Consider the following 21453-nt stretch of genomic DNA (forward strand, 5'->3'; position numbering starts at 1 on the left):
GATCTGTTTTCTGAAGTTATTTTCTATTTATCTAGAATCCAATGTTGATCAAAGAATCCTTTGTTGATCTACCTACCTCGTTTGGTACAACCATGCGGGTGTTGACCTTCCATCCGGTCATTCCCGGATACCCCAAGGCCAAGTTCCCTGGTGTAGTCGTGTACTCCGAGATCTACCAAGTTACTGGACCTGTATCGCGCATTGCGAAGCAGATTGCCAGTCAGGGTTTTATTGTTGCGGCTCCAGCGGTTTACCACAACTTTGTCTGTAGGTGAATTTTTTGAAGGGATTGAAAGAGAATACAAGTTACTAACCAGAAAACTCAGCTTACGAACCTCTTGCATACGACACTGAGGGCACTGATAATGGCAATGAATACAAGATACAAAAGCCTGTCGAGTCCTACGATGAAGATCGTGTATTAACTATAGACTATCTCTGTTCTCTCGAGACCTGTACTGGTCGCATTGGTGCTACTGGCATGTGTTTAGGCGGTCATCTGGCCTTCCGGGCTGCTTTTGACAAGCGTGTTAAGGCTGCTGTGTGCTGGTTCGGCACTGACATCCATTCAGCCACACTTGGAAAGGGAAAGCACGACGATTCCTTGAAGCGTGCTGCGGAAATCAAGGCTGAGCTGCTGATGATATTTGGCACTCGTGATCCTCACGTTCCTACTGAGGGTCGTGATCTGATTCGACAGAAACTCAACGAGGCTGGCGTATTTTTCAGTTTTTGGGAAGTCGCTGGAGCTCAGCATGCGTTTGTTCGTGATGAAAATTCAAAGGGACGATATGATGCTGCTGTTACCCGTCTTGGTATGGAGATGTTGTTTGAACTGTTTAACCGTCATCTCAAGCTCGATCTTGGAGATGCTGACGGTCTTGAGGTAAAGGTTGACGATGTTTGTTAGCCTGTCAAGACTTCAAATTCAGTCTATCTAAATAAATTTTGTGACTGCTGATAAGAAAATATGATTCTACTAGTAAGTAAGAAATTCGAAATTAATTGAAATTAATTGAAAACAGTAAAAAAGAACCCAACCAACAATCACTTTTACTCCAATTCAGTTCTCTAAAGCGACAAGTCACCTTCACGATGCTGGAGAGATGGTGACCTCAAAGCTTCAGGGCTTTCAGTAAGTTTGCCTTCCAACATTGCTCCCTCTGTAATCCGCCGTAACATTTTGTTAGCCGCAGCTCCACCTGCGCTACTCTTGCGTCTCATTAAGTTTGTCTTCATACTGGGAAGCAAATTTGTTTCAACGTTTGCCTCTTCATCATTTCTGCAAGTTGGATCAGATTCATTATGGTTTTCGGGAGAAGAATGAATTTCCAACTGAGCCAATTCGGTCGGGGCTACGCGAGCTAAAAAGGGATGTCTTAAGCAATCTGTAGCGGACCACCGCTCATTGGGGTCACTAGCAAGACAAGCTGAAATGAAATCTTTGGCAACGTCAGATACTTCTTCCCAGTACTCATCGGGTTCGAACCCCCAGTCACCCTCTAGAATGGCTTTCATTTCTTCCGCTGGCGTATCTCGGTCGAAAGGCGTATACCCGCATAGTAGAAAATAAGAAATGATTCCTATTGCCCAAATATCAACTTCCTTACCATGACCTGTTCGTCGAATCATCTCCGGTGCCATATATCCGGGAGTTCCGCACGTGGTCTTGAGTAAATGGAATTTTTCTTCGTCGATCACTTTTGAAAGACCAAAATCGGCGATCAGCAAATCATCGTTATCGTCTTTGGTTCGAAATAACAGATTCTCAGGCTTCAAATCACGATGTACAATTCCATGCGCATGGAGATATGATACAGCAGACGTAATTTTGTATATTAACTTCGAGGCATCGCTCTCAAAATATGCTCCTTTGGCGCAAAGCCTTTCAAACAACTCTCCTCCGTAAGCAAGATCGGTAACCAAATATACTATTTGATGTTAGAATACAGAACTGAATAAAGTCACGCAGATTCGTACAATTGTGAGAAGTTTCAAAAAAGTCAATCAGCGTCAATATGTTTGGATGACCAGCCGATATCTTCTTCAGCACTTTGATTTCGCTTCGCACCTATCCAACTTTGTTATTTTAAGCAGAATAAATTAAATAGAAAAACTCACAAATTTTTCTCGACCAGCCATTAGCCGTTTGTTTATGATCTTGACTGCATACATCCTATTGATCGGTTAGAGATCACGACTAGCCAGTAACTGACCTTCCACCAACTTACTGTCCATCCTCTATATGAACTGCCTCCTTTACGACAGAATATGAGCCTTGACCTAAAACTTTACCCTGTCAAATTTGTTAATTTGACTTGAACTGTAGACGAGATCATCATATCGTCTACTTACTGTCTTATAGCGACACGGCTGTACACGAGCGGCTTCTGTCGGAGGTGGCGACACCGCCGTCATCTGCAAACTTTCAAGACCCATGAGAGATGATATCTGATTGTCCCTTTAAATGTGATGAATAGCGTTTTGAGCTAAGGTACAAAGTTGGTGTAAACAGGAATAGCAATGGTGATTGTGAATCGATAGAGGCGACGCCAGAAGAAGCAGGCAAACTCTCTTAGATAATCCACTTTCCGAGAACGACTGTAACCAAAATCACCGATTAATGTCCAATATCGCTCTATCTCAATGCAGATAAAAGTCGAACACAAAATAGAAAAATCAAATCTGAAACCGAAATATCTCAAGTGCAATTAGTATTGGTAATCTGTTTTAAATGGCGTACCACGCGTTGGACAGGAAACCACATTCAAAAAACCTTGTTTATGTCTGCGGCTCATTCAGGGTTTTCTGTCTATGGTAGACCCGGGAAGACTTCCATTTAGGCTATTGTCTGAGATCAGGAGGACAGTGAAGGCATCACGGCGATAGTGATCAGGAACTAGATACATTTCAGGCGAAAGTTGAAAGAAAGGGAATCAAATACAAATGGTTTGCTATCCTGACTGATCATGACTGTGGATTATATTATTTTATTTTATTTCCTACTTAAAGGCTACTGAGCCTTGTTTTGTCTTGTCCAGCAGAATATTTATTGGCGGCAGAGCTACGGCATTAGAAGAGAGTCCTACAGATCAGTAAAAACTCGTTAAATAGATAAGATAGAAAATCTACCTACTGGTACTGCAGCTATGCCTCTCAATTAGAGTAATTAGACGCAGATCCAGGTTTCGCAGAAAAAATTGGTTCGCTACTCTAAGTACTCATCAAGTAATGCTAAGTACACTATCGGCTCCTGATGCAATCTAACAAAGTCTTTTCTCAGATTATATTTATAGGTCCTTTAAATTCAGTACTACTAGATATTTTCAGATGCCACAATTATCAAGTAATGGTTCCAGATTTGTAAAGTTTTTTTAGTTCTACTGACCGTTTCAATTTGGATGAGGTAGACTGCAATATCTAATTGAATAGGAAGGTTTACTCATGCTGCGGGATCAAACCAAGAGGCTAGCATTTCGGCTTACGATTTACTCGGGTATTTAAGGCGAATTGCAGGTACTACATGCGGATTAAGACAGTTTTGGATCAGAGTGGATTGAATACGAAGAACTCAAACATATTTGATGCGGGAACTCCTGTTGCAGTTCTTTGGTCCCTATCATAAGAACGTCGAAAGCGATCTTATTTGAACTGGTCAAAACTCCATCAATTTTGTCCAAGCATAGTATATCAGCCACGAAAATAGAGATTGTTTTTGATTAAATTGCCATATATTGATTTATAGTTCATATATGAATTCTTGAATCAGTTTCAGTGATTATTTCGGGGCCAATTGTCGAATGCCTACTCTCCTAATAATCAATAGCTGTGACTTCAGGGTCGAGGGTCAGCCATCTCATAGCCACATCCAGTATTAATTTCTCAGGGGTAGTACAGCCACGTAAGGCTGGAGTATGAGCCGCACGGATACGAAGTATGAAATATACTTCCTGAGTATTTCGTGTGAATGAGAGACTTCATAGACTGCGTCTGTTGATCGTGATGAGCGTAATAACGTATAGATCTAGATTAATCCAAATTAAATCTACTGGTTTCAATAATTTACAGTCACCAACAAGCTGGAGCTTTTAATATTAAGTTATGCATAGTAGAATATTACCTTGATTTCTATATATATTCTGAGGTTCACGAAAAATTATATTCAGTTCCATATGAAAACCTTAGAATTAACTGAATTATGGCTCAAACTCAAATTTCTCTCTGCTAACCTCATACTTCTGCAAAACTGACAGAGTCTTTGGGATAGCGCTTAAACCGCCTTCAATGACACTGGATTTTTGAGTAGCAACGAACTCTCCAGATTTAATCTTCTCAGCCGTCCAAATACGGAACACCCAGTAGAAAAACTTTGCTCGTTCTTCGTCATCGTCAGGTGTGAGAACGAATTTAATGGTTACGCCCTTTTCCTCGGCGTGCATGTTATCAGCGTCCTCCATTAATGGTGCGCTGACAACAATCAGATCACCGGGGTTTGCATCAGTGCCCTTGTTGGCAAGTGCAATTGCATCGATTGCAGGAATAGACGTCTTGACTGCAACATATGCTAACTTCAAAGAAACTCCATCAGCAATCGCAGCATCTGCGATCTTCTGAACGACATCTTCATCCCGATAGTCAAAAGCTTTAGTGGCCCCAATTTTAAGAAGAGATTCATGATGATCGGATTTCGACGTAACATATACCTTATAACCTAACGAACTAGCCTGCTGCAGCGCAGAGCTACCAACAGAGCTGCCAGCTCCCCACACTAAAATAGCTTGAGAACCATTGGCAGCTTTGACATCTGAGGGTAATTCAGCAGCGTTACCAGCAATTGGAACTGTCAGTCCAGCGGTATAGAAGCCTGCCCACCCAGTCCATGTACCCATAGGAATGGTAGCAGCAGTATGGAAATCAAGGCTGTCGGGGATAGGAGTGATAAACCAGTCTTTGACAATCACATATTGCTGATATGCTCCAAATTCCGCCAGCGAATGAGCAAAAAAATTGGTAGCAAACGCCAAAACTCTGGTGCCGGGCTGGATCTGTTCTGGCTGAGAAACTTCGGATCCTGTTGCAACAATTGTGCCTGCCACGTCGGTGCCGAGGACGGTGGGATAATGCTCGACGTGGAAACCAGTCTCCAGCTGGATATAGTCCACATGATTCATAGCAATTACTTCGACCTTGACAAGAACCTCGCGCCCAACAGGCAACCGAGTAGAAAGTGTCTGAACTTCGAGAGGACCTTTAGGAGCGGTCAGGACCAAAGCCTGGTGTTCTTTGGGGATGGTGAACGTAGGCATGCTGTATAGACAATCTAAAATGTCTCAGATATTCAGCCGAATGAGAGAATCAAAGTCTTTAAAATATATATCTGACTTTAGAGTCACAGACTGGTGTTTATTTATATATATATATAATTATTCTGTTCCAGTGTGAAATTGCAGTCTGTAATACTGCAGTCAAACGGATTTCATCGTCGTTACGAAGTCCGTGTCGGAGATGTTATACCGATATATGATCACGTGACGTATTACTATGTTTCTTACCATAGTGGTTAAGGCATCGATAATATTTAGACCGTAAACTGACAGAACACTAATCGATATCTGCGGCTCTGGCTGCCGCGTGATCGCATTCATAATATACAATAGTTTAATTCGGTCGCAAAAGTAGCCATTATCTATGCCCAGCCAGCGAAGTTTCTATGATCTGGCAAACACCGAACTCAAAACTCCGATAGGCTATCAAAGGAATAGCATATTTACTCATTTTGTTTCAAAATTTAGCAGAAGTGTAATGTTTGTTTTGATAAAAGATATCCCTCAATGACTCAAAACTACTAATCACCTAGAAGATGAGTATCATCAAGCAATCCAAAGCTCGCACAACGTCAGGTTTCTTAGCTGACTTTCAACTAAATCATTATAATAAAATACTGGATATGACTATTACCTCAGCAGCCATGGTCTACTACTTAGATTGAATTGAACTTAAGGGATGGGCAAGAGCTGTCTAAAAAAAAAAGCCTGACTTCAAAGGTATTGGTTGTGAGTGAGCCGCACATGGCATTCTTGAAGAGGTAATCGTTGATCTTCAATGATCGTTCTGATCTCTTGGCCACCGGTGTTTTGCAGGTCATTTAACACTATGAAGTTCCATGTTACAGTTTATTAATATCAACATATAAAGCATTATCAATCTGTTACTGTGAACCAGGACTATATCAAAGTCACTCTTGTGATGTTCTGGCGTATTTCAAGAAAATTAATGGTTCGATGCTTAGAAACTTATTATAAAAAAGTAATCGTAATCGATTTGACATTCCAATATTAAAATTTTCGTTTCATAAATCTTCGAATCCAATTTTTCTAAAACTTAAAGGTGTACGAGCAAAGTCTGTTATAATGACGCAGGAGAGTTCTAAAATCTGAGCATTCGATAACAAGTTCTAGTGAATCCTCAAATCAAAAAAAAAAAATGCGATTTTTGTGGATCGAACACAAGACCTTCAGATTATTGACTGAAACCGAAGTTAAACTTCAGTCTGACGCTCTCCCAACTGAGCTAAAACCGCTTTATTGCATTAGAATATTCTAAGGGTAATTTATAATGTTTATAATTCAGGTTAGGGAGTTCTTTTGATTTGTAGGATCTGTATTGCCACTTGCGGTATAATTTCTAGATTCAAACACCACTATCTCAATGTCAATTTGAGCTATTTAGTTCTTGGATACTAGCTGAGTTTTTATTCTTTGAAGTGTAGTGCATAGTAGAGAGTTACATGTTTATTTAGCAGATAAATCTAGACTCGATTTCTGTGTTCGCCTAAGCTTCAGGAGCTCCTGGTGGTTCTACAATATCAAGGAGATAAAGTGAATATAGTTAAACAGGCAATGTGGCTTTTAATCTGACAACAACACCTTAAAATGGCGTAATTGAAAGAGATTATGCGAGAAATTTTAGGTGATTATGAATTTGTTTCATAGAGCATTGTCGTGCTTGGATGTTTAGAAAGTCTCTCGTGGAAGCAAAGAAGTTGATTTACTGCTTGAAGAGGTGCGCTAACCTATCGCTTCGTTGAGCCGATCAAATAAATCATTATGAATACGCATAAGAAATAATCAAAATTTCACTTCGACACGTGTCCAAATAACGGAATTTCAGTTAGGGTGTTCTAGGACAAGAAATTTAGATAAACCATTTAGGAGTATCTACAGCACTATAGAGTCTGCAAGTAATTAAATACGGTACAAAACAGATAGATTGACACTAGGACAGAAGTTTTGAGTCAAATCAGAGATATCATGATGATATTTAATGTGAACATGCACTTAGGGGACGTTTGAGGTTGATTAGGAGGCGGTGACTACAGCTTCGAGACTGTATATATATACGCACTGCCAAAAGTGACGAGTAAATCATTTCAAACCTCTGATTATAGAAATATTGCTCTGGCAGGAAGTAAAAAAATGTTAGATCTCCATAACTGTGAGCTATCCGGCGCAACTAAGAAAAATGTTAAGATTTCGTATAATTTCACTAATTTTCATATTTTGTAAAATTTTGAGCCAGCTCTATAGAAAGTAGCGCTCTAAATAGCATTGGATGATAGATTACGTATACGAATCTAACACTTGTTCATTACTTGTTCAGTAATCTTGGAAATATTTTTACTCTTACTCTCTTATTGTCGAATCTCATCAATTCAAGTATTTTGTTTAGAGTCCGTACATTTAACAAGAAATTTTGACATGATCTTATAGGTGGAATTGAGGCTATAGTAAGTATGAAATCTTAGGAGTGACTAGTATTTAGCCGAACCCCGTTAGCTCTCGGAACTACAAAAATATAAGTTTGGTTGATTGATCAGGTCAAAGCAATACTGGATCAAATTGCTTTTCTACGAGATAAAATTAGACTAGATTTAGGCTTGGATTAGTATTTACAGAGTCAGCAATTATTTTCTTGATACCTAGCATTTACCGAGTTATAGAAAGCTCTAGCAGAGTTTCCTGCTTTGGATGGTCTCATGATTGTCGTTTACCCTTACATCTGTCTTCATTATTATGGGTATCAATTCACTAGTAGTTACGAATGTTTTGATAATATCAGCATGAATTTTTCTAGCCAAGATTGTAATATACCGTCGCTGGGAGGAAGGGGATGGATAGGCTCGTACACTTCGGAGCTCAAACTTGCGAAAAGAGATATACGCTTCACTTTTTCAGATGTTGCAGCAGTCATATTGAATTTTTCTGGAACATGTGCAATCTATTCAAAAGGAAAATATATTTCATAAACTAGGGTTTTTTTATGTCAGGCAAGTCTGAAGAGCAAATACAAGGATAAGGTGAACAGCAAGATACAGACACGACAGTAGTCAGCCATGTCGTCATTTTTCGATATCGACGACCTACCTGGTCCCTCAAATCGTAAAGCCTCTAACAGAGAGATTTATATAAGTGGGATTGATTCTGGATACGAGGGTTCGAATCGGGACGAGGATGAGATCGCCGATCAAGAAGGCGCCGCTTCCTCGTCTAATGTTTTGTCATCACCAAGAGGTGGAAGACATGACCGAGATATCATATCTGCTGAAGGTAAGCCAGGGAAGTAAGTACTGCTGCAATTATCTAAAATATAGAAGATTCCGAAAGGCTCCTAAATTTTCAAATTCAACAGCTTCACTACAATGAGAATCGAGCTGCTCTAGCTCGCGCCATCACAACCGTGATGGACATGCTCAAAGAGCTTCAAGCTATGAACCATAAATGGCCGGCCCAATATCCCCAATTCCGTGGACTGAATACCTCCGAAATTGATTCTGATCGACCCGGAATTCGACGAATTGCGACTGATGTACCTTCTCCAACCTCTCCGGTGTCCCCGACGTCTGAGCGTAGGCTCGGAAAGGCAAAGGAGAAAGCAGCGGAAGACATCGAGCCAGCAAAGACTGAGGTGCCTCGTTTGATGAGCAGCGAGATTTCTCATGATTTCAATGTTCTTAAGCTTGATCTTAAACTTGGAGCGCTTTCCCCTGTTGCATTAGTCCAAAGTCTAGAAAAGTCTGCTATCGCGTCTCTGTTGGATGGGAAGATTGCTCAGGCCATGAAACACCTTGTTTCTCTACGTGAGCGCATTGAAGACACATCATCTAAGGTTTTGGTCACTGGTGATCTGAATGCAGGAAAGTCAACTTTTTGTAACGCTTTACTACGTCGGGACATATTACCGGAAGATCAGCAACCTTGTACAAATGTATTTTGCGAGGTATTAGATTCTCAACTTAATCATGGCGTTGAAGAAGTTCATGCAATTCGACGAGGGGTTACGTATGACCGCAAGGATGAAAGCACTTATGATTTATATCCCCTGTCTAAATTGGAAGAGCTTGCGTCCGAGTCTGAGCCGTATGTTTTGTTAAAGGTTTATATTGAGGACAAGCGTCCTTCGCAGGAAAGCTTGTTGCGAAATGGAGTTGTCGACATTGCATTGATTGATGCGCCGGGTTTGAATATGGATTCTATGCAAACGACTGCAGTTTTCGCTCGGCAAGAAGAGATTGATGTTGTGGTGTTTGTTGTGAGCGCTGAAAACCATTTCACTCTATCTGCCAAGGAATTCATTTGGAATGCTGCACATGAAAAGGCATTTATTTTCATTGTTGTCAACCGATTTGACAATATTCGAGATAAGAACCGCTGTGAAAGATTAATTCTGCAGCAAGTCGCTAAGCTGTCACCCCGAACGTACGATGATGCCTCCGATCTTGTTCATTTTGTAAGCTCAAATGAAATTCCCACTGACCCAGGTGATGATGGAGATGGAGATGATGGAAATTCGCCACCTTCAGGAGGTGATGGTGGTTCACATCCTGATTTTGATCAACTAGAACGATGTCTTCGAAATTTTGTACTTGAAAAGCGCGCTTTATCCAAGCTTGCACCAGCAAAGACATATTTAATGAATTTGTTGGTGGATGTTGAGGCGCTTGGATCATATAACGAGGACTTGTCTCAAAGTGAGGTTTCTCGATTACAAAGCGAGCTTGATGATATAACACCGTTATATGAGAAGACAGTTGCGGAGAGCGTCAAGATCGGCGATGAGATTGAAACAAATGTTAATAAGCTTGTGAATAATGTTTATGACCACAGTCGATATAAACTTGAGAGTGTGATCGATGATATTGGCTCTAAATGTTATGTTGAATATCCTGGACTGCTGTCATTATTGTCGTATTCTGCCGATACTAGGGATGCGATGTTGGTTTCTCTGCAGCAGAGTGTAATTGAGTGTGAGGAATTTGCAAGGAAAAAGACGACGAATGGGTTTAATGTTCTAAAGGCGATGGGTTTACGACAGTTTGATTCGACGCAATTTTACTCGGAGAAAGTGTTCAATAATTCTTTGATGTTCTCGCGCCGTCGAGACATCTTAGCCCGAGGATCTATTTCGGTTGACATAGAATTATCTGACTTCTTAGATCTGGATCAACGAGAAAAAATTGCGGGAATGGGTATGTCTTTAACAGTAGCTACTATCGCAGGAACAGGCGTGTTTAGTATTCCCACCACATTTTACTCCGGAATTGCAAGTGCGACTCGGATTATAGGATTAAATAATATTCGGCAATGGATTCTGCCTGCGATGGGACTGGTTTTAGTAGCTGGGGCTGCGTATATTGTGTCTGAAATTCCTAATGTCGTTCCACGGAAAATTTCCAAGAAGTTGCATATGAAACTGGAAGCACTAGATTACGTTCATGTGAATGCGCTACGAATTTCGACTGAGTGCCGGAACGTGCTTCGCGTACCATCTGAGGACATCCGGCGTGCTTTCCAAGCACAACTGGAGGAACAGTCGAACATGAAGCTCGAGCGAACCAAACAAATTTCGCAAGCCGATGAGGCTCTCAAATATTTCACAAAATTGCATAAATCATCGACAAGTAATCTTGCCATGATCAGCAAGTTTGATTTGGAATCTGCTCCGCTCGGACTGAAGTGAGTTACATAAATTGTTTGTGGTAGTTTCGATGTGGGTGCTTTGATGTATATAATAATAAATGGTGAATTATGATTTGTAAAAGCTTTAAGTGAGATCAACTTTCTTTCCAAAGCGGAATAAGTCTTGCCCCTCCAGCAATTGAGCCCAGGAATCCGACTGCCAAATCGCTCAAAAATCCTGTAGTCATAGACCAATGGATGGTTAGAGGGAAATAAGCAGAATTAACAATAAGCTTTCTGATCCAGAGCTGATCAGCTTTCATTTGCTTGGCTAAATCAGCTTCCGAGGCTTTTTCGGAAGTCGGTTCGAGTTTAGAAAGCTGACGTTCGCGATATAAGCGTATGAACTCGAGAATGATGTGGAGTGCCCAGAGACGAGTGGAAATTAGCCATAAGCTATTTGTTGTCGAAGTAGAAAGAGGAATAATTTCGTGACTTGATAAATAAGCTAGATTTTCCATAGGTTGAAAGAGATTATTGGCAACAACTTGGACATATGTGATTGCCCGGATGAGATGATCTGTTGGCGGGTTCTTTACCACCGAAACAGCCCATTCAAGCATGGATATAATTCCCCAAAGTCGATTAAAAATACGAATGTCAGAAATCAGCGAACTCAATTTTCTCATCCGAACAGCTATTTTCGGTGGACGAATTTCTGTAGCCACTATAATCGTGTCGAAATATTTGGCTAGTACAGCAAACCGTTTCAAAATCACTAAAGTCCGCCAATTGTTGATGGCTTTGATCAGTTCTGAAATGAATGTCAAACCGTATTGCGCAGTCATAAGATTTAAGTCAAGTGCCGATTGTGAAGATAAGACTCTAGATATCCGTGATAGTGAGGGATCTGCAGAAAGAGCTGCGCGAAGTAAATATGCTCGAACTTGCACTTCGCGACTCGGTCGAGATGGTGAAGGTGAAGGTTCCGCTGCTGAGCTTGTAGAAAGTTCGGCAGGGCTTCCTACAGGACCAACAGCAATAGTAGCTTCAGCAGGCACTTCAAAAGTAGAAACGTTGAATGAATTGGCAGACATAACAGTAATAAATATTTGTAAGCCCTGATCAACGTCAAAAAATATCTTAGAGGTTTCGCTCGACTTTTATATACTTAGAATATACCCGAGGTAACCTCCTGAAATCAAACTACCCGACGGCATGGCGGGGTTCCCAAAATCGACTGAGCGGGGTTATCACGTGATTAATACACGTGATAACCCCTAAGTCACGTGTATTTTTGAACGCAAGACGAAATAGTCATTACGGACATCAAACTAAAAGTCCTAGTGTCGTGATTTTGCAAAAATTAAACTGAGGCGCAAATTTTCAGTTGGCAATTTGATTAAAAGTTAATTGAATCCGAAATTATGGTGTTCAGAATCCCTGGAAGAGGAATTCGACAGTTGGTAAGAGGAGCTGCTGGACGATCTTTGAGTTCACGGTTAGTTTACGCAGGAGCCCGCCGATCTTTGATCTCATGCAATGCTTTTCCACCAAGCGCAAATATCCAGGGCAAAGTTGGAATATATCGAAAATATACGACTGATCGCGAGAAAGCGGAAGATTTTCCTGCAGGTCAGTGGACTTGAGCATTTCGTATTTGTGTTTTATTTACAGATGAATAGGATTGAAATACACAGAGGAGCATGAGTGGCTTGCCATTGAAGAAGGATCGATTGGCGTGATTGGAGTCACTTCATATGCATCAAGATCGCTGGGAGATGTAGTTTATGTCGAGCTCCCAGCGGTTGGAACAAAAATCCTGGCGGGAGAAACGATTGGCGCTGTAGAGTCGGTGAAGTCGGCTTCTGATATCTATTCTCCTGTGTCTGGAGAGATCGTTGAGGTTAATGAGTCGCTAGAGAAGAAGCCGGGCCTGATCAACCAGGCTCCTTATCAAGGAGGTATGTATATGACTTGTGAAATTGTCTACGATTCTGGATTTTGACATTGTTGAGGTTGGTTATGCAAAATCAAAATGACTACTAGTTCGGAAGTAGAATTGTTGATGGACAGCAAGAAATACGAGGCCTATCTCAGTACTGGAGAATAGATCGTAGTCGGTACTTCTTAATTGATCAATACATAGACTTCTACTGAACACATTCGATTCTTTGCTTGCGATAGTGTAACCAAAATAATGCACCTTGCAACCCCATTATCTATTTGTCTGTATAAATGTAAGCAGTCCCTTGAGATTTAAGAGAGTCTGCTGAATATCAAGCGTAAGCAATCCATGAGAATCCATGAGTTGTTTGATATCTAGTCTTAGCAAAAAAACACCGTATTCAAAACTTTGGTAATCTATTCCTTTTGGCCAAAGAGGATATGATCCGTGGTCGTGATCGATACTGACACAATCCTCGACATAAGATCGATTACCACGAGGGTAGACGCTGTATCGAAGTTGGATATTAAGATATGCTGAAAGTAGGTAAACGAGATGAGCTGTATATCCCAAAGCTGTGCCGACATCGTCTAGTTTGAAATCGTCGAAGTTGACGTATGGTAAAACTACCCCACGGATTGACAATAGTCTGTAATCTTTTGAAGATGCCTAGCAGAATTGTCAGCGCTGTACGTTTTGTCTATGTTAATTGATAGCATACAGGAGCAATGGGATAAGCGCGTCCCAGGTCCGAACATATTCGTCTCCGTTGACATGAGACCTCGATATCTAAATCATCTTGAAGTCTTTTGCTCTGTTCTAGCTCTATCCAAGCTTTTTCCAGTTTCGATCGAGCGTCTTGAAGAGCCTTTCTAGCGACTTTTAACTGATCGGTTCTCAAATCGAGTCTAGTCCGTTCTCCTTGTAATCGCAACTTTGTCGCTTTTAACCGGTCATGTTCCGTGACTAGTGCTTCAAGTTGGTTGTCCAACCAAACTGATTCTTGCCTTGCTCGGATCGGTGCAAGAAATGCATTGCTATTGTCTACTAAAAAAGTACTGATTTCATGCTCTTCGCGGTCTCGGGAAAGTTCTGCTTCTGCAAGTCGACGCTTGATGTCGCCTAAATTCATTGAAATTGCTGCTGGTCGTGAGCTGAACAGTATTGATAATAATCATTAATTAAATAATTAAAACCAATTCAACCAACTATGAAGCAGGGTCTCATATATTTGTCAGATTTCGATGGGTATTCCTCAATTATTAGTCAAATCTAAGTCGTCGTAATCTAACTTATCTAACGAGCCTGGAATTAGTAGAGAACGAATGGCGCAGCAAAGACAATCCGCTAAGTGCGGCTTCTGCATTTATTCTCCATACAATCTAAGCTCATAGATGTCAGTGGAAATGGATGAGGTAGATAAACTATTTAGTAGTATGAAATAATGATTTAAAGCTGAAGTAGGAAAGATGGCTTCCTATAATCCAGAATCAATACGAGAGAGATATTCGAATAGTGGACCAAGGCTAGTGTTTCCTACTTGGTTCGTTAGGACGTTCACTGTTGATCCCTTCAATTTCGCATCTGCATCAGCAGAGACATTTAAATATATTTGGACTGAACTCGTATTTATCGATATTTTTTTCAAATGCGGTCAAAATCCATAAACTTCTGCCTCTTCGTCGAGAGAGTCCTAAACCGGCGCAGCTGATAGAACAATATTAAGCCCCATTGCAGCCTTATTCTACGCTTGTAAACATTGTAAATAAAGTTGCTAATATCTGCAAACAATCCTATGATCCGATCTTTCCAACGTGTTTCTCAATCTTTGATCGTATCTCGTAGATTTAGCACTGGAAGAAATATTTTTTTTCCTTCCTTAGCTCTTCGGCATTCACCCTCCACAGAAGAACGAATCATTATGGCTGATTTCTATGCGGATTCAAAAGCTCCAGTTAGCTTGCTGACGGCGAAATCGCATTTTGAGAAATTGACTGAAAAAGAGCAATTTTACGCTCACTATTTTTCCAAGTGAGATAACTTGAATTTTATTTGATGAAATATTAATAATTCATAGGGCAGCTCACTTTGGAACGAGAGTCGTTCTTCGCCAAGTTAGTCCTGAGAGTGAAGCCATTTATGACCTCATTATCTCGCTTTACAGCTCGATTTCGGGAGATTTCACGAAACTGCACTTAAACGAGACAGAAAGAGAAGAGTTATTGGAATATTTTTCTCAATTTCTTGGAAATCTAGGAAACTATAAGTCCTTCGGGGATGTCAAATTTGTTCCCCGCATCTCGCAGGAGAAGTTTGCTGCTGCATGTGCAGATGGTGGACTATCTGCAGACTTTGATAAAGTTAAAGAGTCGATTTACTCTATCTATCCACCTGCGTCGACTATGCTGGGTTATCCCGAAAGTGGCCATGTCACTGGATACTATCCTTCTACTGGCTTGACCATTAGCAAGGCTGAAGTTGAGGCGATACACGATGCTGTTGGAGGAATAATTCTTCCAGAAAACACGCGAATCCTTAAGACAGGTGAAAAAACATTTGAGATGCTGATTTCATCCGCTGTGACTGCTCCTATCGGCGGTGGCGATGCAAAAGGACAATCAGAGTTTTCAGTTGATTCTCTTGGTGCTACGGTGAAGTTAGTATACGGAGACCATGCGAGAGAAATGGGTAAAATTGCTGAAATGCTAGATAAAGCGCGTGAATATGCTGCGAATAAGACGCAGGAACGGATGTTAGTAGCGTATTCCGCCAGTTTCCGAGAAGGCAGTATGCAAGAGCACAAGGTGAGTCAAAAGGAATGGGTTCGAGATATAGGACCGTCTGTCGAGACCAACATTGGATTCATCGAAACATACCGAGATCCGGCTGGAATCCGAGGAGAATGGGAAGGATTAATTGCTATGGTCAATAAGGAGCGAACAAAGACGTTTGGAGCACTTGTCGAGGGAGCCAAGAAATTCATTTCTTTGCTACCCTGGGACAGGACATTTGAAAAGGATGAATTCACTCCGCCAGATTTCACATCTCTAGAAGTCATGACATTTGCAGGGTCCGGCATACCTGCAGGAATTAATATACCGAACTATGATGATATACGTCAGACGATTGGATTCAAAAACGTGTCTCTAGGTAACGTGTTGAATGCACGTTCGTCGAAGGAAAAGGTTCCATTCATAGCCGAGCAGGACATCGAATTATACGAGAAACTTCGGGGACCTGCATTTGAGGTTCAAGTTGGTATTCATGAATTGTTGGGACATGGGTCCGGTAAACTCTTGACAGAGCTTGAACCGGGCAAATTCAACTTCGCAAATGGCAAAGTCATCTCACCGCTTGACAACCAAGTAATCGAGACCTATTACCGACCTGGACAGACTTGGGGTAGTGTTTTCGGTGCAGTGGCTGGAGCATATGAAGAGTGTCGTGCTGAGTGTGTCGCGATGTACCTATGTCCCGAGACTGAACTACTCGAGATTTTCGGACATACAGATACATCCACTGATCTTGGCTTAGCCGATGACGTTGTTTTTATTGCGTACTTGCTCATGGCGCGAGCAGGGCTAGTAGCACTTGAGTACTGGGACCCGCAGTCTGGTAAATGGGGACAGCCTCATATGCAAGCACGGTTTTCGATTCTCAAACAGTTCCTTGAGTACGGCGACGGCTCTTTTGTGGTCTTGGCCCAGGAAGAGGGCGATAGCGAAACAATCACCATTCAGATGGACAGAACAAAGATTGCCTCCCACGGTCGCCCAGCAGTCGCTGCATATCTCAATAAATTGCACATCTACAAATCGTCTGGTGATGCAGCAAGAGGCGTTCCATTTTTCCTCGATGCTTCGAGCGTGCCTGCTCACTTGGCAAAACTCAGGCCCATCGTTCTCGCAAATAAATTACCAAGACGCCAGTTTGTTCAAGCTAATACCGAAATCGTCAACGGCAAAGTTATTTACAAGGAATACGAAGAGTCGGCTTTGGGTATGATTAAGAGTTTTGCCGAAAGATCTGTTTAACTTGGTCTTGCCCATCTTTCTAGACATATTCCATCTAGTAGAACTCATCACATATTTGAATGATATATTTATGCAAAAAAAATAAAAACACCAGAAACCACACCAAAACATGCAAATGCACCAAAAGTAACAGCATCCACGATACATGAAATTATGAAGATATGTAGATAGTTGTAAGAAAATATACAAAGCAAGGTTGGAATTATAGAGAGATCGGGAACTCGGGATGCTTGAGCGGCGGTAATCCAGGAACTGGCGCCGCAGCACGAACCAGCCGTGGAATCGGAATGAACGATTTATCCACAACCGGATATACAAACGGATTTGCTCGATGATGATTGTAATGGTTATTGACGAACCCCATTGCGGGAGAACATGACGACAGTTCAGTACTGTAAGCTTGGTCGATAAGGTGGGGAGTCGGAGCAAGTGGAGGCAATAAATATGACATCGACGTACTAGTATTGACTGCACGAGCTGCGACAGAGTTGTGAGTTGAATCGTATTGAGCAGTATATTGCTGACAAGGAAGCAAATTTGCAGCTCCTGTCATGTTCAAACCCGTATTGCCATACAGGCTCGGAGGGCGCCCCTGTAGCGCATTGAGATATGTAGCTGTCGAAATATGTAAGGCTTGATCAGTTCCGATTGCTGGCAAATAAGGAGCAGGCGGTGGTGGAATGGCAAATATTGCATTATGCGGAGAGAAAAATAAGCCCAATTTCGGCAAAGACAGAGGGACCGGGGCTAGAGGAGCTTGAGTCTGACTTCCAAATGATCGTGCTGCAACTATTGAGGACGAAGAAGACAAAGGAGACGACATAGGAGCCATGGCAGAAGGAAGAAGAGTGTTCGCAGCAGCCGACTTCTGCTGAAGAGCTTGTGAAGAAGGAGAAATCGAGGTAGGATAGAGCAAGGGACCTGCCAGAGGGGCCACGACAGGTTTCTCAATACCAAGTGACGACTCTTCATATGACGGCGTCACAGGGGAATATGAAGTAGACACCGTGGAGATCTGAGCAGGAAACTGTCTTGATGCAGGAGGGGGAAGGCAAGGCCACCGCGAATCTGTCGCAGCGAGACGTTTAACTGGCGAAATGGGAGAGGAAACAGACGGATAGTAGTCCTGGTCAGATATCTTGCGCTTTCGTGATGTACGGTGATGCGAATGAACCGCATATGGCGACGAAGAGGGAAAGCAAGGAGTGCGGACTGATGAAGCAGATAATGTTGATGTAGATGACGGAGGAGGTAATAATGAAGAATTGATAGGTGATACAGTTGCATGAATTGGGGAAGAGGGATTTGAGAGACAAGCAAAAGAAGCATTCTTTCGCACACGAACAAAGACAGCCAACAATCTACCCCAGTCTGCCCAAGCGGAACGAGAAACTAGCAAGTCATAGCAAATATGCTTGAGAAACTCAAGCTCCATTATTCCAATCTCGTTCACAGGCAGTTTAGAAACTTGTGCCCAGGTTTTATTTGTATAAGTATTGTCGTCCAAAAACTTGTTTGCTAAAACAAGACCTGTCGTGAAAATACGATACTCTGAACCAGGAGTACCTACAATTGCGGGAGATTTCAATTTCAGACGATAGATGTAGAGCAGAGCAAGGGCGACGACCGACCGAGATACTTGAGTTCTAGACAGAATAGCCGATACGAACGCTCGAAACTCCGGTGTAGGTACACATACTGGCAAAAGGATTAGCTGAGATGATGACGAACAGTGAACAAGAGTCTGCGATGGAGTGAACCAGAACAAGCAAGACATGTTAGCGACCATTTTAGCGAAAATCTGATCAGAGTCTGGACTGCCAGAAGACTGAGAAGGACTGGAGGTTACTGATGTTGTTGCGGTGACCGAGGGAGCGGGGGAAAGAAGAACTTTTGTAGGTGAAAGAGCCTGGCCATGAGGTCTGGAAGATGGAGGAGACGAAAATGAAGACGAGGACGAAGAGGAAGCAGACGTAGGTCGAAATACATGGAAAGGAGCGACAGAGGCAGCCATGGCTGGCACAATCCGGGGAGGGGGAGGAGGAGGAAGCCTAGTCTTGCGAGCGACTATCTGAGCGGGTATAAGAGCAGAAGCAGAGGAGGAGGAAAATAACGAAGGAGCGTCAGGAGGAGGAGTAGGAAAGAAGGATGAAGATGAGGAAGGAGGAATGAGCGGAGCCATTAGGCATTAAGGAAAGAAGAGACTGAAGCTACTCTGGGGTAAGAAAGAATAGACACATTTGAAGAAGATGGATAAGATATATAAGGAACGCAAGAGGAGGGAAGGCGAAGAGGAGAAAGAAAAACTTGTGACGAGCACGGTAGGAGGAAGAAGAAGAAGATTTAAAGATAATCTAGAAAGAGAAGGATGAACAACAGGAGCATGTCCAGGAGGAGAAGAATCAGGAGCACCGGGAGGAGGATGAGGAGCAGGAGCTGCGAGAGGAGGAGGAAGAAACGCTGAAATGTGAGAAAGTGGTCACCGCCAGTCGGTAATCGCTAATCGCGAGCCCAGTCGGCATTGAAAAAGTATACAAAGTACACAAAGTATACGAAAAGGTGGGAGAACCCCCAGCGCCAGCAGTTGGACCAATTTGACTAGTAAGACTGGAGGACCAAGTTGCGATGTGTCGGAGTGGACCAAGCAAGTTTTGACCTAATTTAGGGAGCACGATTACGACTGAGATGTTTAATTATTGCTATATTTGTCAAGTCTGTGAACTCGGCTGTGACGGTAGTGTTGGCAAAGCAGCGCAGGCGAAGTTCCACGTACTGAGAGTCGGCTTAAATCCGTGGGATGCCAGATTATGTTTTGACTTTTGGATTTTGAATCTGGTAGTTGCTTGGGCTGGTGGTAGTAGTGGTGGTAGTAGTGGTTGTGGTGGATGGCTGGATAGGAACGGAATCTGACTACCGCGACTACGAGCTGGTCCAAGTATGGCAATAACAGCAACGATGACGATGTTGCTGATGATGTAGAACTGGCTCACAAAGCCACACACAACCTCCAAGACCCGAGTGACCGACCACCGCCAGGACGAGTGGCCAAACCAACCTGCCTGGTTTAACCGAGTGTAGAACAGAGAGGGATGAGGGAAAAATGCGGCCCAAAAGCGGCTCTAAAGCGGCCAGATAGCGGCCAAATAGTGATGAAATAGTGGCCGAATGGGAACGGTAAGAAGCGGTCAGAAAGAAGAAGCATTGATTTGGCTTTTGTTCGGGTGCTGATTCGGTCTCGTCCGTCGGTCAATAATGTTCCCCAGCAACTTCGACTGCTGTTTGAGCCTGTGGTCGGCTGCTTCGCTAGCAGGCCACGGGCACTGACGGCATTGATTAGCTGGCTGACTTTTTTTTTTTCTACTGACACACTTGTGCGCTCTGCGCTCTGGCATGCTAAGTGTGTCTTTTCCTTAAGTTTATGTTTATGGGCCTCGGTCTGTTACTGCTACGGACAGGCGTTTGGGCGTCTGGCGTTCCCTGAGAGAATGTGTTTGTCGTCGGCATCACCATTTTATTTGCCCCCCGTTCGACATCGTTTCTGCAGCTCCGTGTTCCACGGCAGTCAGATGCTATCACTTTTTCGTCATCGGTCTGCGGTATTCTGAGCAGACACGTATACATTTTGCCGTCGAGACATTCATTGCGAAGGAGAAGACGATGTCTGATCACGGCCCGACTGAGCGTTCTGGTCTGTAACTGGTGCTGCGATCGACGTCTCCACTGGGAGTGTGGTCTGTCTGGCCGGCCAGTCAGCAGTAGTACATGCTTACTTGGGTGTATCAGTTAATCACATTACTTTTTTGCTTTCATATATAGAGTTGTGATTTGGCCTCTCCGGTCACAACCGACGAGTCAATCAATCACCTGCGATCAGGACTAGCAGCCAACTAGCTTTACACGAGAGCGAGACCAGTTAGGCCAGTTAGGCCAGTTGGGCTGGCTGGTCCAGCTCGACCGGCCAGTAGAGCCAGTAGGGCGTCGTCCGTAGGGCCAGCAAAGCTAGCTTTGCTAGCTTTGCTAGTAGAGCCGACATCGCCCATAAGTCCAATGGGGCGACTGGGGCGAATGGGGCCCGTGATCGGACTCCTCTTCTCGTTCGATCCCCCCTCTCTCCGCTCCCCACCGCAGCAGCAGTTAGTTGGTCATGCGCGATTCACCGCCTGTGCAAGAACGCGGCAGCAAACATAGCAGCAAACGTAGCAGAAAACGTAGTAGCAAACGTACGCTCTACTGCGCTGCTGCGCAGGGGCGGAAAGGCCGAGAGAGCATAAGCGTACCCAACAAACCTGTAGTAGCAGCAATTACATGTAATGCTTTGTATTTGATGCATTGCATGCAACACTTGTAATACATGGAATTGATGCAACTGGGTGCGCAATCTTCTTGAGCTTGCTGAACAGGGAGCCATGGCCTGAAACAGCGTATATTTTCTTGCCCCCAAGTTCGTGTCCATCTGCGGGCGTGTCTCTACGCTGTAACTCGGACATGTCCAGACCCCTCCTGCATAATAATAGCC

The 21453-nt window shown here is 42.9% G+C and overlaps 9 protein-coding genes and 1 non-coding gene across 10 annotated transcripts; 4 read left to right on the forward strand and 6 right to left on the reverse strand.

Annotated features, from left to right (window-relative positions):
- Positions 1 to 41: 41 nt before the first annotated feature.
- V1516DRAFT_664370 (Alpha/Beta hydrolase protein) lies at positions 42 to 910 on the forward strand (the record flags this gene model as incomplete). Its single annotated transcript, XM_066920586.1, has 2 exons — positions 42 to 267; positions 327 to 910. 2 exons carry the CDS (start codon positions 42 to 44, stop codon positions 908 to 910), a joined length of 810 nt encoding a protein of 269 aa, XP_066777446.1.
- Positions 911 to 1024: 114 nt separating this feature from the next.
- Positions 1025 to 2723, reverse strand: V1516DRAFT_675296 (calmodulin-binding protein kinase). Its single transcript, XM_066922228.1, has 5 exons — positions 2356 to 2723; positions 2232 to 2296; positions 2122 to 2176; positions 1981 to 2071; positions 1025 to 1931 (listed from the first exon to the last, which is right to left on the reverse strand). The coding sequence occupies exons 1-5, from the start codon at positions 2437 to 2439 to the stop codon at positions 1072 to 1074; spliced, it is 1155 nt and encodes a 384-aa protein (XP_066777447.1). The 5' UTR covers positions 2440 to 2723; the 3' UTR covers positions 1025 to 1071.
- Positions 2724 to 4061: 1338 nt separating this feature from the next.
- Positions 4062 to 5552, reverse strand: V1516DRAFT_675297 (chaperonin 10-like protein). The gene has a single exon (XM_066922229.1). It carries the CDS (start codon positions 5304 to 5306, stop codon positions 4197 to 4199), a length of 1110 nt encoding a protein of 369 aa, XP_066777448.1. The 5' UTR covers positions 5307 to 5552; the 3' UTR covers positions 4062 to 4196.
- Positions 5553 to 6484: 932 nt separating this feature from the next.
- Positions 6485 to 6580, reverse strand: V1516DRAFT_t46. The gene has a single exon. It is a non-coding gene; the product is annotated as a tRNA-Phe (tRNA).
- Positions 6581 to 8121: 1541 nt separating this feature from the next.
- On the forward strand, positions 8122 to 11080 carry V1516DRAFT_637880 (uncharacterized protein). The gene is made up of 2 exons (XM_066920055.1): positions 8122 to 8606; positions 8654 to 11080. The coding sequence occupies exons 1-2, from the start codon at positions 8393 to 8395 to the stop codon at positions 11014 to 11016; spliced, it is 2577 nt and encodes an 858-aa protein (XP_066777449.1). The 5' UTR covers positions 8122 to 8392; the 3' UTR covers positions 11017 to 11080.
- Positions 10992 to 12109, reverse strand: V1516DRAFT_675301 (uncharacterized protein). The gene has a single exon (XM_066922230.1). The coding sequence runs from the start codon at positions 12050 to 12052 to the stop codon at positions 11111 to 11113; it is 942 nt and encodes a 313-aa protein (XP_066777450.1). The 5' UTR covers positions 12053 to 12109; the 3' UTR covers positions 10992 to 11110.
- Positions 12110 to 12312: 203 nt separating this feature from the next.
- On the forward strand, positions 12313 to 13287 carry V1516DRAFT_651297 (glycine cleavage H-protein-domain-containing protein). Its single transcript, XM_066920262.1, has 3 exons — positions 12313 to 12590; positions 12641 to 12919; positions 12974 to 13287. The coding sequence occupies exons 1-3, from the start codon at positions 12383 to 12385 to the stop codon at positions 13066 to 13068; spliced, it is 582 nt and encodes a 193-aa protein (XP_066777451.1). The 5' UTR covers positions 12313 to 12382; the 3' UTR covers positions 13069 to 13287.
- V1516DRAFT_664376 (uncharacterized protein) lies at positions 13174 to 14035 on the reverse strand (the record flags this gene model as incomplete). Its single annotated transcript, XM_066920587.1, has 2 exons — positions 13174 to 13572; positions 13625 to 14035. 2 exons carry the CDS (start codon positions 14033 to 14035, stop codon positions 13174 to 13176), a joined length of 810 nt encoding a protein of 269 aa, XP_066777452.1.
- A 614-nt stretch (positions 14036 to 14649) lies between these two features.
- On the forward strand, positions 14650 to 17078 carry V1516DRAFT_675309 (peptidase family M49-domain-containing protein). Its single transcript, XM_066922231.1, has 2 exons — positions 14650 to 14934; positions 14981 to 17078. Exons 1-2 carry the CDS (start codon positions 14699 to 14701, stop codon positions 16935 to 16937), a joined length of 2193 nt encoding a protein of 730 aa, XP_066777453.1. The 5' UTR covers positions 14650 to 14698; the 3' UTR covers positions 16938 to 17078.
- Positions 17079 to 18162: 1084 nt separating this feature from the next.
- On the reverse strand, positions 18163 to 18729 carry V1516DRAFT_611278 (cyclin-domain-containing protein; the record flags this gene model as incomplete). Its single annotated transcript, XM_066919300.1, has 1 exon — positions 18163 to 18729. A coding segment is annotated over one exon (567 nt), but the record flags the coding sequence as incomplete, so codon positions are not given.
- Positions 18730 to 21453: the final 2724 nt, after the last annotated feature.

The sequence above is a fragment of the Lipomyces oligophaga genome (assembly GCF_038497815.1).
Source record: "Lipomyces oligophaga strain CBS 7107 unplaced genomic scaffold V1516scaffold_4, whole genome shotgun sequence".
In the NCBI taxonomy this organism is placed as follows: Eukaryota; Fungi; Ascomycota; class Lipomycetes; order Lipomycetales; family Lipomycetaceae; genus Lipomyces; species [Lipomyces] oligophaga.

Coding starts and splice junctions, on each gene's coding strand:
- V1516DRAFT_675297 (XM_066922229.1), bottom strand. CDS start 5,306: ATGCCTACGTTCACCATCCCCAAAGAACACCAGGCTTTGGTCCTGACC.
- V1516DRAFT_637880 (XM_066920055.1), top strand. CDS start 8,393: ATGTCGTCATTTTTCGATATCGACGACCTACCTGGTCCCTCAAATCGT. Junction 8,607..8,653: donor AGATATCATATCTGCTGAAG/GTAAGCCAGGGA, acceptor AAAATATAGAAG/ATTCCGAAAGGCTCCTAAAT.
- V1516DRAFT_675309 (XM_066922231.1), top strand. CDS start 14,699: ATGATCCGATCTTTCCAACGTGTTTCTCAATCTTTGATCGTATCTCGT. Junction 14,935..14,980: donor TACGCTCACTATTTTTCCAA/GTGAGATAACTT, acceptor AATAATTCATAG/GGCAGCTCACTTTGGAACGA.
- V1516DRAFT_651297 (XM_066920262.1), top strand. CDS start 12,383: ATGGTGTTCAGAATCCCTGGAAGAGGAATTCGACAGTTGGTAAGAGGA. Junction 12,591..12,640: donor AGCGGAAGATTTTCCTGCAG/GTCAGTGGACTT, acceptor ACAGATGAATAG/GATTGAAATACACAGAGGAG. Junction 12,920..12,973: donor CCAGGCTCCTTATCAAGGAG/GTATGTATATGA, acceptor GACATTGTTGAG/GTTGGTTATGCAAAATCAAA.
- V1516DRAFT_675301 (XM_066922230.1), bottom strand. CDS start 12,052: ATGTCTGCCAATTCATTCAACGTTTCTACTTTTGAAGTGCCTGCTGAA.
- V1516DRAFT_675296 (XM_066922228.1), bottom strand. CDS start 2,439: ATGGGTCTTGAAAGTTTGCAGATGACGGCGGTGTCGCCACCTCCGACA. Junction 2,177..2,231: donor GTTCATATAGAGGATGGACA/GTAAGTTGGTGG, acceptor ACCGATCAATAG/GATGTATGCAGTCAAGATCA. Junction 2,072..2,121: donor TGGCTGGTCGAGAAAAATTT/GTGAGTTTTTCT, acceptor AAAGTTGGATAG/GTGCGAAGCGAAATCAAAGT.